We start from the raw sequence: 16,117 nt of genomic DNA, 5'->3' as shown, positions 1-16,117 counted from the left end.
GCTGCACTGATGGAGTACCTTCTGAGCCGGGGATGCTGGCCCGACCCTGGGGACCCTGTGGGGGACGTCTGTGACTCGCAGTGAGGCACCTGAGGCTCAGACAGGCTGTTTCCTGTCCAGTAGCACACAGCAAATGTATAGTGGAGCTGGGATTGGTCCACACTGGGACCTGAGGCTAGTGCTGTTTCAGTGGAATCCAAAGCTACCTTACATGTGCGTGAGGGTTTTTGTTTGCTGGTTTTAATTTTTTTTAGCAGTTTTATCGATACAGAATTCATGCCCTATACAAATCACATTTTTGTAATATGTCACCAACCCTCTTCAGTGCTTCCCTAACACAGGAAGTATAACACAGACGATTTCAGAATGGCTCATTGCAGTAAAGAAGCGCTGTGCTCTCTATGATTGCCCATCTGCCCTTTCCCTGGCAACCACTCAGCTACCTCCTGTCCACATAAATTCCCCATGCATGGATCCTTCTTGGTTCTGTGCATGGCTGGTTTCCATCGCTCTGGGTAACAATGGCCAGGCTTCCAAGGCATATCAGTACTGCGCTCCTTTTCATGGCCAATGTCACTTAGAGGGGATAGGTCACAATTCTCTGCTTTTGTTTAGTTTGAGTCTCGGTTTCAATAGGTAGCCCAGGCCAGGCTCAAATTCACAATCCTCCTGCCTCAGCACTAATGCTGAGATTAGAGGTGCAGCCCGCTGTGCCTGGCTGACAAACAACGTTCTGTCCATGTATTTCTTGGTTGATGGTCACTTGTGTTGTTTCCAATCTGGCTGTCGTGGACCAAGCTGGACATCTGTGTACAAGCGTTTGTGTGGACATCGCTTTCGTGTCTGTGAGTGGAATTTTAATGGTGTGTAGGGAAGGGACAAGGCAGTCAAGTGAGATAAAGGAAGAGGGAAAGACAGAGAGATACCACACACCCACAAACTCTCACACACATTGTTCCAGGGACCCAAAAAGTCCCCCAGGCAGACAAGGATGAAAAGCTCTCAAGACAGACACAAACCTGTATGCAGAGACACAGAGAGACAGAAACACGAGAGCAAGGTTTAGAGATGCCCAGCATTGTGGAGGGAGTGCAGTTCCTGCGACCACAGGTCTTTCAAGATCCTGGAATCCCAGCAAGGATTCACCTCCACAGCCTCCCTGAAGCTCTGAGGTCCAGGCTAGGCCCTCCCCCAGGAAAGAAGTATGGTCACTGGAATATCTGGGTGGCACAGGCCTCAAACAATGTGGGACAGCAAGCTGGTACCCTGCTTTGATTCCTAACCTTTGGAGAGGTTTGCTTCTAAGCAAACTACCACTCTACATGGCCTACAGAGGATCCCAAACAGGGAAAACCCGGGGGACAAGGGGAAGGAAGCAGGGCTTGCTCTACAGGCATCAGACAGACCTAGAGACATATCTGAACTTGGCCACTCGCCAGTTTTAGGACCCAGAAAGCGACTTGTCTTTAAGTCTCAGTTTTCTCATTAGACTACAAGAAGGAAAAGGAAAACTGAAGAGAGTTAGGAGGACACGAATCCATCAGATCGATGACCCTGCCTCGACTTCAAGTGTGCAGTATTTCCTGGGGCACCGGGGAATGTCGAGTGACGTCCTTCTGTCCCTACTGAGGGAGCTCACCCCGGTCATGCTCCATGGGTCAACTGAAGCTGGATGAAGACCCCGTACTGGGAAAATCCATCTTCTAGGATTGGTGCCAGGTGCCCAGCTTTCCCTCGGTTGCCTGTTTACTTAGAGTAATAAAATTCAGTTAGAGACTAGAACTGGGGCATGACTGATAACAGCTGGACTCTGATAGCAATCAGTCCATCAGCCAAACTCTCAGGAGGTGCTGAGTGGCTAGCAGTGGTGTGCGCAAAATGACTCCCCCACTGCTGGGGAAGGGGGCTGGGTGTGGCTGTGCAAAGAAATGGGCAAATATTTGTTTCGGGAATTTCGTCTGTGTTGTTGTCTGATGTCCAATGGAGTAGAGCATTGGTTCGAGAGGCGGGGTTCACAGTCAACCAGACAGAATGGATCCTGGGGTTCCCTGGTGGGTTCAGGAGAAGAGAAAGAGAGGCCCCTGGAAGAGGAAGAGGCGGGGCGAAGAAGCCGCACAGTTTTCCGAACCTGGAAGCGGATGGCAGTGTGTGTCACTGTCGCCTGTGGATCTCTTAGGTTTTTATCCTTGATGTTTATCCCTGAGTTTTATTTTTTTAATAAATGATAAAAGAATTCTTAATAAATGTTGGTAGCAGGGTGTTGTGGGAACTGAAACACAAAAGGAACAGGACACACGCCACATTAAACTAACAAATGCTACCTGGGGTGACCAGAGACAAGCACTAGAGAACTTTCTGGGGTATCGGAGCTTTAATGATGAGGGAGTATACCTTTATCAAAACTCATTCAACCGTAGACTTACAATCTGTGCCTTTTACTATTCGTACATGACAATTTCTGGGGAAATACATCAGCCAGTGTCTTGGAGCACGACACCTTGGCTCCAGGAAGACAGTCCCACACCCAGCATGTGTCCATGGAGGCACACAGACCCAGACTAACCTCAGGAGCATCCTCATCCCGAGAAGTCGTCATTTCTCTCTGGCGTCTCCTGACCCGGGAGCCAGTGTCTGGCAGGCTGTGTGCAGTGGGCTCTGAACTCCTGAGCAGGCGCTGGGTGTCATCTTTCTGAAAACCCAAATGTGGTGCAGAGAAAGCAGATGTTGAAGTCGATTAGCCTTGCCTAAGCCCCTGAACTTTAGCCTCCAGATCCCCACTTAGCAGTCACCTCTGTTCACCATGTGCCCTTTCTGCTCCCTCACCCACCAGGCATCGACTAGAGTCCTTTAAAATAACCCTAGCCACTCTGGTCATCTTTCTAAGAAATCCCCTAAGGTGTATATCTCAGGTGTTCCCAAGGGAGTGGTCCCACTGGGAGTAAAGCTTGCAGGGTTTCTCAGTTTCTGTTCTAAATTCTTTTCTGCAGCCATGATAAAATACTCCAACAGAAGGAACGGCACCTGCGTGCATTCATTCCTCTCTGCTCTTGATTGTGATATGACTAGCTGCTTCAAGTTCCTGACTCGACTCCCGCACTGTGACGGACTGATCTGCAGTTGCAAGCTAAAATAAGCCCTCTCCTCCCAAAGCTGCTTGCTGTCAGGTTCATCTCATCACAGAAACAGGCATGGAATCAGAACAGAAACTGCGATCCCCCGGGCCACCCCTTTGCAGGAGACATGCAGGTAGAATTTCCCCTGCTGTTCTCAGCAAAGGCACTGGGTGATTTTTTTTTTTTTTAAATAATGATCTTGGTTACCTTCAACAGAGGAGTGATTTCTACTGCGGACAACTATCAGTAGAAGTGCGGTTTGCAACCCCAGCACTTAGCAGGTGTCATCACTGACATCCACGGGTTTCATAGCTATCTGTGGACACGTGAGCAGTGGAGGGCAGCCACAGGCTTATCCTGGTGGCTGTGAGCACAGCGAGGCCCACTTCACCTTTCCCACTCACTCTCCTTGTCAAGCAAACTTCCCTGTTGCAGCTGAGTGTCCAGCTTTCTGTCGTTGTGCTTTCTGTCCCCTGAGGGGTGATGGTCCTGAAGCCCTGTCTAGTATTCTGCAGTACCTTAGGGCTATGATGAACCTGACAGAGAAGAACCTCGTGAGAGAGGACCTGCCCCAGGCTGGAATTCTGGAGCTCCTTGCTGTGGGGTCCACAGAGAGAATCAACAATACGTAGCCAACGAGACATCGTTAAACAAACACAGGTCACTCTTGAAGGTGGACTGATAGAAAGAAGAGGCTCAAGGGACCCCAGGAAATATCTTCCAGGCAAAGATTTAGTGTTTACCTGTTTAGAGAAGGCATGAGGCCACAGCTGAACTCCCAGAACCATGCCAAAAAAGCCAGGTATGGGAGTGTACACTCTCAACCCTAGTGCAGGGAGGGAAGACACAGGTGGGCAGTCAGCATAGCCTACTTGCTAGGTTCTAGGCCAGTAAAAGACTCTGTCTCCAAACACCAACTGAATAGTGCCTTAGGAATGATACCAAGGTCTTCTGACCTTGACATAACACACACATATGCACAGGCGCCTGCATACATACATATGCCTGATCACACGTGAACATGGACGCACAGCCACACAGGGTCCAGCAGGATGATTTGGTGGGTAAAGGCACTTGCCACCAAGGTTAATGACCCGAGCTCTGTCTTCTGAACTCACACGGTGGAAGGGGAGAACTGATTTGGACAAACAGATCTCTACAGGCATGCTGTGGCATATGTACATGCTTAAGAACACCCCCCCCCCACACACACACACGCAAATAATTGTATTTAGGCACTGGTGATCTGATTGTGTACTAAATTAGCCAGGGCTATGATTCAGCACCACTGGGTACCCAGCCTTGCTCCAGACCCTGGAGGGAAGCATCTTAGACAACGTAGGAGAAGAAACTTAAATGTGGGAGCAAGCCTCTGAGGCCCCAGGAGGAGGATGTGTGAACACTTCAAAGGGCCAATGCAGACACAGGCCTGGCAATGTCAGGATGTCAGGGTGGGTCTCTGGGCAGAGAGGACAGACAATATAGCCCAAAAGTTCAGGATGCTCTTGTTTGTCTTCAATTTGCTGACTGTGCAAGGGAGGACTACCCAGGCAGATGAGACTCACTAAAGATCTCGGGAGAAAACTCACCCACCCAGCAGAGGCAGAAGCAGCTTTCTACTCCCACACTTGGCCAGGAGGCCAAGGGTCACTAGAGATCTGAGGACAAACTCTAACAAGAAGGGCAAAACCCAAAACAAACAAAAAGAATGACTGGGGGTGTGGGTGAGGAGACACCAGACAGACAAAGGATTAGTACAGCGTCCTCAGAGAGTTGAGATGCATTCCAGTCACCAATGGAGAGTTTAGGACACGACCAGAGAACTCGGGGAGCAGAAAAGACCTCCCAAAAATCAAAATATAGACATTAAATTACAAGAATAAAACTGAGCAAAGCCTCCCAGCTTCATGTGTGTTATATATGCATGTGCTTGTATATGTATGAGTTGTGCGAACCCCTCCCCCCCCCCCACACACGATATCCATTTAACAGTTCAGGACTGCTCACAATCGTAGCTGACTAGCACAAAGGATATACAAAGAGACTTGACAACCGAGAGAAAGAAGATAAGGAGAGGCTGAAATCAGTCCAGACATGTGTGAGTTCTAGAGAGAAGTGAGGGACTGAGAAAAATAATCCTCAACCAAACATGTTTCTAGATGGAGCCAAATATTCAGCACGAAAGAGAAAGAAGTCAAAGCTGCCAGAACCCAGAGTGCCCAATGGGTCTCATCACAACTGATCCGGCTTCTCCATGCCAAGAGTGTCCCCAGATATTCTATGTTACTGAAATAGTTGTTCAGGCACGGTGTACCTTAGTCATTCCTAGACCATACACTTGTACTGCCAGGCTGTTTAACCCTCTCCCGCTTCCCACACTTTCCTCATCTGCTAAATGAGGCCAGACACGGAGTTGATTCAAAGTTGGAGAGTTTAGAGCCCAGGTCAGAGGGCTCAGCTCAGTGTCTGGAACAGACAGCTCTCAAGAAATGCTAATCTATTTCTACACCACTACAGCACCCATCCGGTTTTGTTATGGCCAAATGCTGACTGGAAATGTGTCTTTCCTGCTCTTCCATGTGGCATTCAAGACCCTGGATCAGTGTTACCCCTGGCAGAAAGAAGGTCCTCAGTCACCTCCCAGGGAAGTCCTGCAGCTCCACCTCAAGGAAGCAGGAGTGGGCATCCCAGGGCAAACGCTAGCCCTCCTCTCCCCTACACCAGGCTGGGTGCATCTGCTGGGAGCCGGTCCAAACTTCTAACTACATCCGAGGGCTCTGAGGCCCAGAAGGGCTTGGGGGCGACAGTCTTTCTGAGGACCCCAGGCCAGGGCTCTTAGGCCCCTCAGTCCATGCCCTTCCACAGAAAGCCCTAACCCTGATTTTCCTGAAGCAGGACGCTGCGCACTATAGCACTCAGAGGATGAAGAGATGGGATCCAGAGAATACAGCCTAGGTCCCTACCAGAGGAGGAAAGCCCTTGATCCTCCTGCTGGGACCCACCTGGAGTCGCGTGCGCAGTCGGCTGGCCCGGCAGCCTAGCCACAGGCCGAGGCCCAGGCCGAGTGCGGCGCCCAGCAGCACCGCGGGAACCAGCAACGTGGGTGCCGCCTGCAGCGCTTCCCGACCCAGTTGCAGCCTGGCATCGCTTGTGCAGGCCATGGGGGCTCGGGCAGGTGACCTGCCACATCCCGCCGCCCGCCAGCTCTGCCCCTCGCGCCCTTCCCCGCTGCGCCCAAGTCGGGGGAGGAGCCTGGATCTGCGGGCCACAAACTTTCAGCCATTCCGGGCCATCCCTACCGTGCACTGAGCATGCGCAGCCGAGGCGCGCCTTACAGCCTGAGGACCCAAAAGCTGGAGCAAGGGAGCATCCTTCCTCCCAGTTCTTGGGGCACCAGCTCCTTTGCGGTCTCTGAGCCGCCAGGCTGCCCCGAGTCCTGGCCTGGCAACCACATTAAGCCCAGCAGCACTTCCTAAGTTGCTGTTGACCTGTCGCATACGACTCTCGCGCTGCTTCTGGAGCTGGTCGATCTTCCCTAAAGGGCACGCCGCAGCGGTATCTCTGCACTGATCGCTTGCTTCCTTTTAATCCTGTAACTCCCCGAGAAAGAATCTTCTCTAGGAGCGAAAGTCACATTCGTGCCCCTCTAGAACCCAGACATCTCTTCATTTTGTCATTTACCGTTTTACGTGGGGAGGATGGGAGCCAGCAATTCGGTCTCTTCAGAGACGGAAACTGACAGAGGAGGTGCCTTATACAAGGTCTGACAACTCACAACAAGTTGGTAGTGGCTGTTCACATCTATAGCTTCAGGTCACACACCTTCTATAAAGACCTTTCTGTTTCCTCAGGGCATCTCCCGGGAACATCTTCCTTGTAATAGCCTCATGCTGCAACTTTGTGTTTATCTGGATGCTCAGGCCTGAGCTTTCAACTTACAAGACCAGGCAGGGGCATACAGCTGTGATCCACGAAGCACTCAAACTGTATAGGAGACAAAGACAGACGGTTTTAAAATAATAAATCCATTTAAAAATGAACGCTGCGGCCGGGCGGTAGTGGCTCACACCTTTAATCCCAGCACTCGGGAGGCAGAGGCAGGTGGATCTTTGTGAGTTTGAGGCCAGCCTGGTCTACAAAAGTGAGTTTCAGGATAGGCTCCAATGCTACACAGAGAAACCCTGTCTCGAAAAAGAAAGAAAAGAGGAAGGAAAGAAGGAAGGAAGGAAGGAAAAGTGCTGCTTGTGTTTTGCCATCTAAAATCACTTAACACTGCCCCCAGAATGCCTGGCAGTTTTTAAGGGTATGAAAGGCACATCTAGGACACTCTCAGACCAGCAAAACTCAGGATACACTCAGACCTGCAAACTCATGGCCTTGTCCAGGTCAGTTCAAGAATGGTGTGTGTGTCACTGGAGGTGTAGAGAAGCTAGTGCAGGGGGCTCCCTAGCAGCTGCCCAGCAGTACAGCTCACAGAAAACCTAGTACCTGTGACAGGAAAAGGGAAGTCACCAGAGCCCAGAAGACAGACTACCCTCCCAGCTCTTCCCTCTTGGGATACATTGGCCAAGTGATGGCTTCACTGTTGAAGGGGAGGCTGGGTAAGTCCAGGGAGATTCCCCAAGCGCCGATTAGAAAGTGGGTGTTCTGCTCAGGCTGGGCTGAGTTGGACCTCACCTTAGAGGTGAGGGCCACCTTTTCTTCTTTGCCCCTACTTCTGCTCTGCTGTTCCCTGTAGCAGCCAGCCATGATAAGCTAAATAGAAACCAAAGGAAGTTCTTTACTTCCAAATATTATCACCGGCCGGAGTAGGACTCAGCCATCAAAAGTTTAATGGAGGCCGGATTCTCAGTAGTTTAACCTGAAGCAATACCTGGTTGCAGGAAGAACCACAAACTGAGATTACCCGAGCACCACACAATAACAGACCATCCAAAGGAAATGCCCAGTGTCCCAACTGCTGTAGATAGGATCACCTGCACACTCATGAGGACACCCCTAGACAAATCTGGGGTCCTGAACCTTAGAAACCCCTCACCCCCACCTTTACTACTATAACAACCCAACTCTAACTGAGCTCGGGGCTCTCCGATTATTCTAGTACATTGGACAAGCGGAGAGACCGAGTTTGCAAACTTGTATGAAATAAAAGCTCTTTTCTTTTACTTAGGGGACTAGGTCTCCTTGTTGGTTTTGGGAGGACTTCGCGGAATTGGGCATAACACTCTCTGCGCTGTCTGTTAAGTAACCTTGGTTTTCTAATGCTGTCAGGTTTCTAAACCCGCTGCGGAAGAGACTTAGAATTCAGTGTCTCTAGAGAGTCAGTTGGCGTTACTGGGGACCCTTGTCACCGTCAGTGAAAGAGAATGGCGGGTGATTTGGAGTGGGGCGCTGAGGCGCGGCGCGGCTCCCTCCCACGCGGCTCCAAACTCCAGATGCCAGTGTTCCAGAAAACTTTCCATGCGGCTCTCACTGAGCATGCTCCGTGGCGGGGCGGGCCTGGGGTCCGGAAGCTCCGGGACTCCGCGGGGCCTGTGTGGGGTCTGCAGCCACCAGATGGGGGCGACGGGTCCCACGGTCGCCCGGGGACGAGCCACGTGGGTACTTGCTGGGGGCGTCCTGGCCGCAGCTCTGGTTCTGGGCGCAGGTCCCCGTGCTTTCCCACCAGCCTTCCAGGCACTGGGCCCCGAGTCGCCGTCCAGAACCGGCCCCGCAGGACCCCAACCAAGCGCGCAGGTAAGGGGGCCGGGCTTCTGGGTCTGTAAACACCCCCTGGAAGAGTCCCGCCCTGTTGATCATGTGGAGGGAGAGGCTGAATCTCTGCCTGGTGGTGCCTCTAGGTGCGTTCTGTACGTACCATGGAATTGGAACTCCAGGACTGGTGGAGCCTCAGGCTTGGTAGCTATGGGCTTGTAGGGGATCGAATCCAGATCTGCATCCGAGGAGTTACATGTCTGAGGGCAAATTACTTCGTATGTCTCCTATTCTCAGGTCACTAGGAGCCAGGTCATAGGAAGTCGCCCTGCATTAGGTTCGTTCATGTATATAAGGGTAGCAGTGTGGTGAGGAAGCTGGGAAGATGGGCTGGGTTTTTATCTGCCTCAACACTCCTGGGTGGAGTAGGCCACTGGCCCTGTTTGTAGTTCCAGAATTGGAAAAGCTCAGGATCCCCATTACCCCATAGGCCTCTCTCCCCAAACTGGTCCAAAACCCTCCTGCTTTCTGCTTGGACCAACTTAACACACCTCCTCCCTGCCCTTTGCTCCCCTCTTGACTCAGCCTACCCCCTTCTGGCTCTTGGCTGCCTTTCCCCTGGGTGTCCACCCATCCCTCTTAATTTATATTCTGTCTTCTGCTAGTCAGCTTTGCTTGTCAACCTGACACAACCTAGAATGACCTGGGAAGGCTGTTTAAATGAGGGATTGCTTCGATTAGGTTGAACTGTGAATTTGGCCTGTAGTGGGGGTGGAGTTCTCTCTTGATGTGGGAAGACCCACCCACTGTGAACAGTGCCATTTCCTGGGCAGGGGCCTTAACCTCTGTAAGATTAGAGAAAGCAAGCTGACTACTTATTTATTCCCCTCTGCCTTTAACTATGGCTGTGATGTGACCAGTTGCTTCAAGCTCTTGGCTTTCAGGCAAGAATAGCTTCTAACTTAGAATCGTAAGCAGAAATAAACCCCTTTCTCCTGTAAGCTGCTTTTTGTCAGGGTGTCTATCACTGCAGCAGAAATGGAGCTAGAGCATCTGTAATCTACTCCCTGAAGATCCCTGGGGGATTGTCCACATCTGTGCTTACCACTTCCCCGCATCCCTCCCCTCAACATGGCTTGGGGAGCAAATCCAGCTTCTGTTCCCAGGAGGGCCCTGGCCATTGGTGTGTCCTATTGGCACCAGCTCTAGCATCACCTGCCCACTCTCCACTTGTCGACCCTAGAATTCTCACAAGGCTACTCTGCTGCAGAGACTTAGTGCTCTAAGGGCCATTCTGTTCCCTTCTAGCCCTTACAGTCTTAGGTTGTCACTGTATAGTCCCTGGACTGGGCTTTAAGCCCAGTGACTGACAATTTCATCGAGTCCTTTTCCTTACTCCTCCTGGGGAGGGGAGGTGCAAGTGGCCCATTTTCAGAGGACAAACAAGGCCTGTTAAAGCTGCTGTGACCCTGGCCTGTGCTCTCACTGTGGCCCCCACACCCAGAGCCCAAGTCCCAGGGTTTAGAGTCTTTGTACTTTTTCCCTCTAGGAAGCAGAATGTTCTGGTAGACACTTGACCCTGTCAGGGTCAGGTGTGGAGTCTGCAGGAGGGTGATTGTTTCAGAGGGGGAACAACACCCTTTGGGAAGCCCCCAAGGCCACCCAGAGCCAGGACACTTCACGGTCACCGGCCACTCTGTCTTTGTTGGAGCCTGGAATGAGCACCTGTGTCTTGGTGGCCTTGGTGCTTCAAGTGATTGGGTTGCTTGAGTCCTGTCTATGCAGTCAGCATTTCTTCACCACTCTGGGCGTTACAGACAGTCCTTCTGTGAGCTGGCTCCTGGCTATTCCTGCCTTGGCCTCTTATCCCTATGAGGCCTGGGTCTAGTCACAGCCCCCGGAACCTCGGTTCTGAACAGAGCTGTAATGTCACTCTCTGACATCCTACAGAGAGTGCTTATCAGATGTTCCCTCTGTGGTTATCAGAAGCCTTCGCTGGTCCCTCTGTCTGCTTCCTCCCCTCAGTATGTACATCTAAGAATCATTTCTGTATATGGGGTTGGAGAGATAAACTCCCAGTGGCCTGGTGATTAAGCAGGCACTTTGAGGGGGAGGTAGGAACTCTGGGAGCTGCTAGGGGAGGAGAGAGATTCAGATGGAGAGGCCACAGAGTGCAAACATTTAGGAGGATAGGTAGAAAGGGCCCCATGGGAAGGATCCTGGTGGGTGTGGCCTGGTCCTCTTTGACTTGATTGTCTTCGGTCCAATAGCAGCCAGGCATCCTTGGTCAGACCTTCACTTCCTGGTGTATAGTATTTGGCTGCCTCCTGGGTAGATGTGAGCTAGGGGGCAGGTGTCCTCTTTCATCTCTCCACGAGAGATGCTCACCAAGGTTAGGTTCTAAGAGTGGGCTCCAGGAACCCTGGGTTCCTGAACCTTTCCAGGGGTCCACAGGGTCAGGGCTATTTTTATGGTGTTACCAAAACTAAACGTGGGACATTGGGGGGGGGGGGGAGAATTCACACAGAGGCAGATATGAAAATTCAGATGTATCTATTAATTCAGACACAGGTGACTACAAAAGTTAAAAAATTTTTCTTTTAATTTGGAAAAGCTAGCAATTATAAAATCTCCTAGTTATGTGATTATAGGATTCTTGTTCATATTTTAAAAATGGGTACTTGACTATTCTCTTTTAAATACAGACTTTCTGTAGTGCAGGAGAAATAAAGTAAATACTGACAACTGGAAACCATTCAAACCTAAGTTCTTCAGTTCTTTCTGTGTGTAAAGAATCTCAAAGCCAACAAGTTTGGGAGCTGCTATCCCCCTGCAACTCCAGTCTAGTTCCCTAGAGTTTGGGGATGAACTAAGCTAAGTGTGATCAGAAGGCCCCCTCCTCATATTCATGATTTTACTTAAATATGAAGCAATGGTTTAGGTTGACTGGCATGCTAAACTGAATGCACTGGGTGTGTCTTAGGGAGGAGGAAAGGAGAAAGGGAGAAGTGGGAAGAGGGAGGTTAAGGCAAAGAAGGGAGGGGAAGGAAGAGATATGAGTGAGCCTGGCATTGTGAGAAAGGCATTATCTGTTGTAGTCTTTCTGTATCTTTATTGTTGTTACATTCTATCTTTGCTGTTGTAGTTACACTGTATCTTTGTTGTAGCTTCTCTGTATCTTTGTTCTTGTAGCTACACTGTATCTTTGTTATATTGGATCTTTGTTTACTATTTTTGTCATTGTTGTTACTCTATATCTTTGTTGTTATTAGACTTTATCTTTGTTGATATACTGAATCTTTTGTTATACTATCTTTGTTGTTGCCCTACATCTTGATTGTTGTCACACTGTATCTTTATTGCTGCCACACTATATCTTTGTTGCCGCTACACTGTATCTTTGTTGTTGCTAAACTGTATTTTTGTTGTTTATTGTTGCACTGCATTTTAGAATTACTATTGCTGTGGTGAAAACACCGATACCAAAAGCAATCCCAGGAAGAAAAGCAACCCGAGGAAGAAAGGGTTTATTTGGCTTATGCTTCCACATCTTAATTTGTCACTGAAAGAAGTCAGGACAGGAACCCAAGCAGGGCTAGAACCTAGAGGCAGGAGCTGGTGCAGAGGCCGTGGAGGGATGCTGCTTACTGGGTTGCTCATCACCGCTTGCTCAGTCTGCTTTCGTTATCCTTAGTTTATAGTGAATTCAAGTTCAGCTTGGCCTACCTGAGCCCCCTGTCTCCAAAAAGAAATCTCTTTACTTTGCCCCTTTCTTCCCCACATACACTGGTTAGTTTAGCTATCAACTTGTCACAGTTTAGAGTCAGCTGACGAGGGAGTGGGTCTCGGTTGAGGAATTATCTACTTCAGGGTGGCCCTAGGGACATCTGAGGGGGATTATCGTAGTTGTTAATGTGGGAAAACTTGTGAACGTGAATGTGAGCAGCACTGGTCTGTGGGCTGGGCACTGAGTTGCATAATAGTGAAGAGAGCAGATGCAGCAGAAGTAGCTACAGCAGCAGCAGCAGCAGCAGCAGCAGCAGCAGGAGGCCATGAGTGATCTCACTTCTCTATGCTCCTGTCATGTGATGTGATGTGACTAGCCGCTTGGAGCCCTGCCTTGACTTTCCCCGAAGTGATGCACCATAACCTAGAATTCACTGTAAGCCGGATCAACCCTTCTCTCTCTTATGTTCCCTGCCAGGGCTTTTTTTTTAAATCACAGCAGCAGAAATGAAACTAGGAAACCACTCCTACTATTTTTTAATATCCTGTCTATATTGTGTAGGTATCAAAGTAGTGTATTATACATGCAGAGTACAAAATACATATAAATAGCATATGAACCATATCGTTTATGAAATGTGATGCATCTTATTTTCTTTTTTGAACTTTTCTTTTTTCTTTTTTTTGTTTTGTTTTTCGAGACAGGGTTTCTCTGTAGCTTTGGAGCCTGTCCTGGAACTAGCTCTTGTAGACCAGGCTGGTCTCGAACTCACAGAGATCTGCCTGCCTCTGCCTCCCGAGTGCTGGGATTAAAGGCGTGAGCCACTGCCGCCCGGCTCTTTTTTCTTTTTTTGATTTTAGAGACAGGGTTTCTCTGTAGTTTTTTATGCCTGTCCTGGAACTAGTTCTTATAGACCAGGCTGGCCTTGAACTCATGGAGATCCGCCTGCCTCTACTACCTCCCTAGTGCTGGGATTAAAGGCGTGCGCCACCACCACCCGGCTGCACTTTTCTTAAGTCCTGCGAGGAGGGTGTATTTGATGATTTGTTTTTCAGAGCAGCTAACTTGTAGGTGTCTGTTGTATGTCTTTAATACATCCTGTCTGGATCCTGGTCTGACAATCACCAAGACTTGGTACTGCTGTTTCTAGCACTGCACTCAGTGCAACTTTCTCTGGTTGCAAGGTGGTGATAGTTTGCTCAAGAGTCTTGCAGAAATGATTATGATGATGGCACAGCAGTCACGGTGACCGTGCAGTCCACTCCCGGGTCACCGAATGCACAGTACTGTGTTAACTGCTCTCTGTACATTGCCCAGTTTAGTTCTTCAAAGTATGACATGGGCAGTGTGATTTGCCCTCTCTCTAGATGAGGAAACTGAAGTCATGGTGATTGCAAGGAGCATGCTCAATAGACCTGGTATCCCAAACTTTTGCTCACATATGGGCTTAGTCCCATACGGAAGTGCTCTGTGGACCTGATCATAAAGGCTCAGGACTAAATGGGCATTTGCCCTTTGCTGTTGCTCAGCTACCTGGGTGCATCGGCTACTAGGTTCACATGGCTGTTGAAAGGGCCCTGTGGCTGGAGGTGGCTGGGACAGCTCTATTGAGCTCAACCCTTCTATGCAAAGATCCTTTGACAAAAGTGGGAGATAAGAAGAATGTGTGGGGTTGATGTGGGAGCCGTGTTTTCAAGTCTACCATTTATTAAGGATGCCCAGAAGGTGCGTGGAGCTGTCCCTGTTGCCTGGGTCACAAGTCATGCAAATAAGACACACCAAGACCTGTCCCCATTCTGGAGGGACATGAATTTTCTCAGCTGGAGAAAGTGCATAGTGGTGGTTGTAGCTGTTTGGCGTGGCTGTTGGTGCTGTGGATACACACAAAGCAGGCAGTTTGAATGGGGGTTGATGTAGCAGGCACTGTCCACGGGTATCAGGAAAGAGTTTTGAGGGGCTGCTAGGTGGGCAGAGGGCAGAGACCCATGTGGGATACAGAGGCGAGAGGAGCTTCCTGGTGAGGCCTTGCTGTTCTGAGTAAGTGGGCAGCATGGAGGATTTGGTTTCAGGTTGTCCCCAAGTATTATGTCCTGGTGTAGAAATGGCTTTATGATATTACTCTAGTTACCAGAACAAAAGAAAGTTCTAGATCAAGGCAGTTTTCAAATACATTACTGGGAACCTATGACTGGCAGGTTATAGCACAGAGGGAGACCCACGTGCTTTCTGAGGACATTCTTAGTGTTGGTTTGGTGAAAGCTAGAAATTTGCTAGGTTAATACATTCCAGAAGGTTTTTTTTTATCAGCCAGACAGTGGTAATGCATGCCTTTAATCCAAGCACTCAGGAAGCAGAGGCAGGCTGATCTGTGAGTTTGAGGCCAGCCTGGTCTACACGAGCTAGTTCCAGGACAGGCTCCAAAGCTACAGAGAAACCCTATCTCCAAAAAACAAAAGAACAAAACAAAAACAAAAAACCAGAAGGTTTTATCTGTAGTCAGAGGATGCTAGGTCAGATAGAGGTGGGAGAACGAATTGCTATTAAGGGGGCTGATAATGGCCCCAGATCATTTGGATATGGACCTGCACTATTCCAACTCTCCACAATCAGGGACCTGCAGGTGGATCGGTCAGCTTTGTAGAACCCTTGGCAGAGGCTGGCCTTTTTTCCCTGGGAACTTGAGTGTCATGTGACACTGGAGAATGAATAATTTGTGTGTGGGGAAGTCTGTCCTGATCAAGTCCTAGACAGAAAGGAAGAAGGTAATGTGAACTGGAGGAAAGGCCTTCCATATTCTAAAGTGACGAAGAGTTATATCCCAACTTTTGATTGTGGCTACTTGAGTCATCGCCAAGAAGTCTCCATCCCAGCATCCCCTGCACCTCATCTTTGAGCTCATGACAGCCCAGTCAATACCTGTCACCCAGTAAAACCCACACCGAAGCTATCAGGGATTCATTGCAGCATCTTGTACTGGCTCCTTCTTGATAAGTCACCTGGACCCAGGCATTTTGTTACAGTAGCATATAAGGACTCAGATACTTGCCTTCAGGCAGCTACCAGAACAAGACCCTGCCTTGGGTGTGCCCAGCTCTGGTATGTGTTCTCCTGTTCCACTGCATAGCCACCAATAAGCAGAGAGTGTGGCACAAGTCAGGCTCACCAGCAGGCACAAAGGACCTATAAAGTCTGAGGTGAGTCTCTGGTTACCCTGGTCTAGGAGCCCAATGTGGATAGAAGAGGGGGTCAGTGTGAGGTCTGCCCGGGTCATCACTTGGTATGTGTGGCACAGGACCCGGCACAACTGAGGAGATCCGTTCAGTATTGCTGTACATCATCACCACCACCACCATCATCATCACCACTGCCATCACTAGCACCACCATCACCAGCACCGTTACCACATGGTGGGAAGAGCTGGAACCTTCTAGGGCCCAATGGAGTACATGGGTTCAACTGGACTCAGCTGGGACCAGATTTCTCTGCTCATTTCTCCTAAGCAAGTTTCCAGGAAGTTTTGATATGGTCCGTTTTCAGAGAGGGATCTGAGGTTTGGAGAGACTGAATGACTTGTACAAGGATA

At 49.6% G+C, this 16,117-nt stretch overlaps 2 protein-coding genes across 6 annotated transcripts in view; one reads left to right on the top strand and one right to left on the bottom strand.

Moving 5' to 3' along the window:
• The window catches only part of Evc (EvC ciliary complex subunit 1), a 38,766-nt gene extending 32,444 nt beyond the window's left edge, over nt 1-6,322 (bottom strand). For all 5 annotated transcript variants that reach the window (XM_038337124.1, XM_038337133.1, XM_038337141.1 and 2 more), the window contains exons 1-2: nt 6,116-6,322; nt 2,564-2,689 (exon numbers count right to left, since the gene is read on the bottom strand). In XM_038337124.1, the coding sequence (XP_038193052.1) occupies nt 2,564-2,689; nt 6,116-6,274 (285 nt within the window). In that variant the 5' untranslated portion in view covers nt 6,275-6,322. The remainder of the gene's footprint in view (nt 1-2,563; nt 2,690-6,115) is intronic.
• A 2,335-nt stretch (nt 6,323-8,657) lies between these two features.
• Nucleotides 8,658-16,117, top strand: part of Evc2 (EvC ciliary complex subunit 2) — an 81,999-nt gene continuing 74,539 nt past the window's right edge. Inside the window, exon 1 of the mRNA XM_038341673.1 lies at nt 8,658-8,849. Coding sequence (XP_038197601.1) covers nt 8,670-8,849 — 180 coding nt within the window. The 5' untranslated portion in view covers nt 8,658-8,669. The remainder of the gene's footprint in view (nt 8,850-16,117) is intronic.

The sequence above is a fragment of the Arvicola amphibius genome, chromosome 1 (genome assembly GCF_903992535.2).
Source record: "Arvicola amphibius chromosome 1, mArvAmp1.2, whole genome shotgun sequence".
In the NCBI taxonomy this organism is placed as follows: Eukaryota; Metazoa; Chordata; class Mammalia; order Rodentia; family Cricetidae; genus Arvicola; species Arvicola amphibius.
Note: the sequence above shows the minus strand (reverse complement) of the source record. Positions and strands in the feature narration are given on the sequence as shown.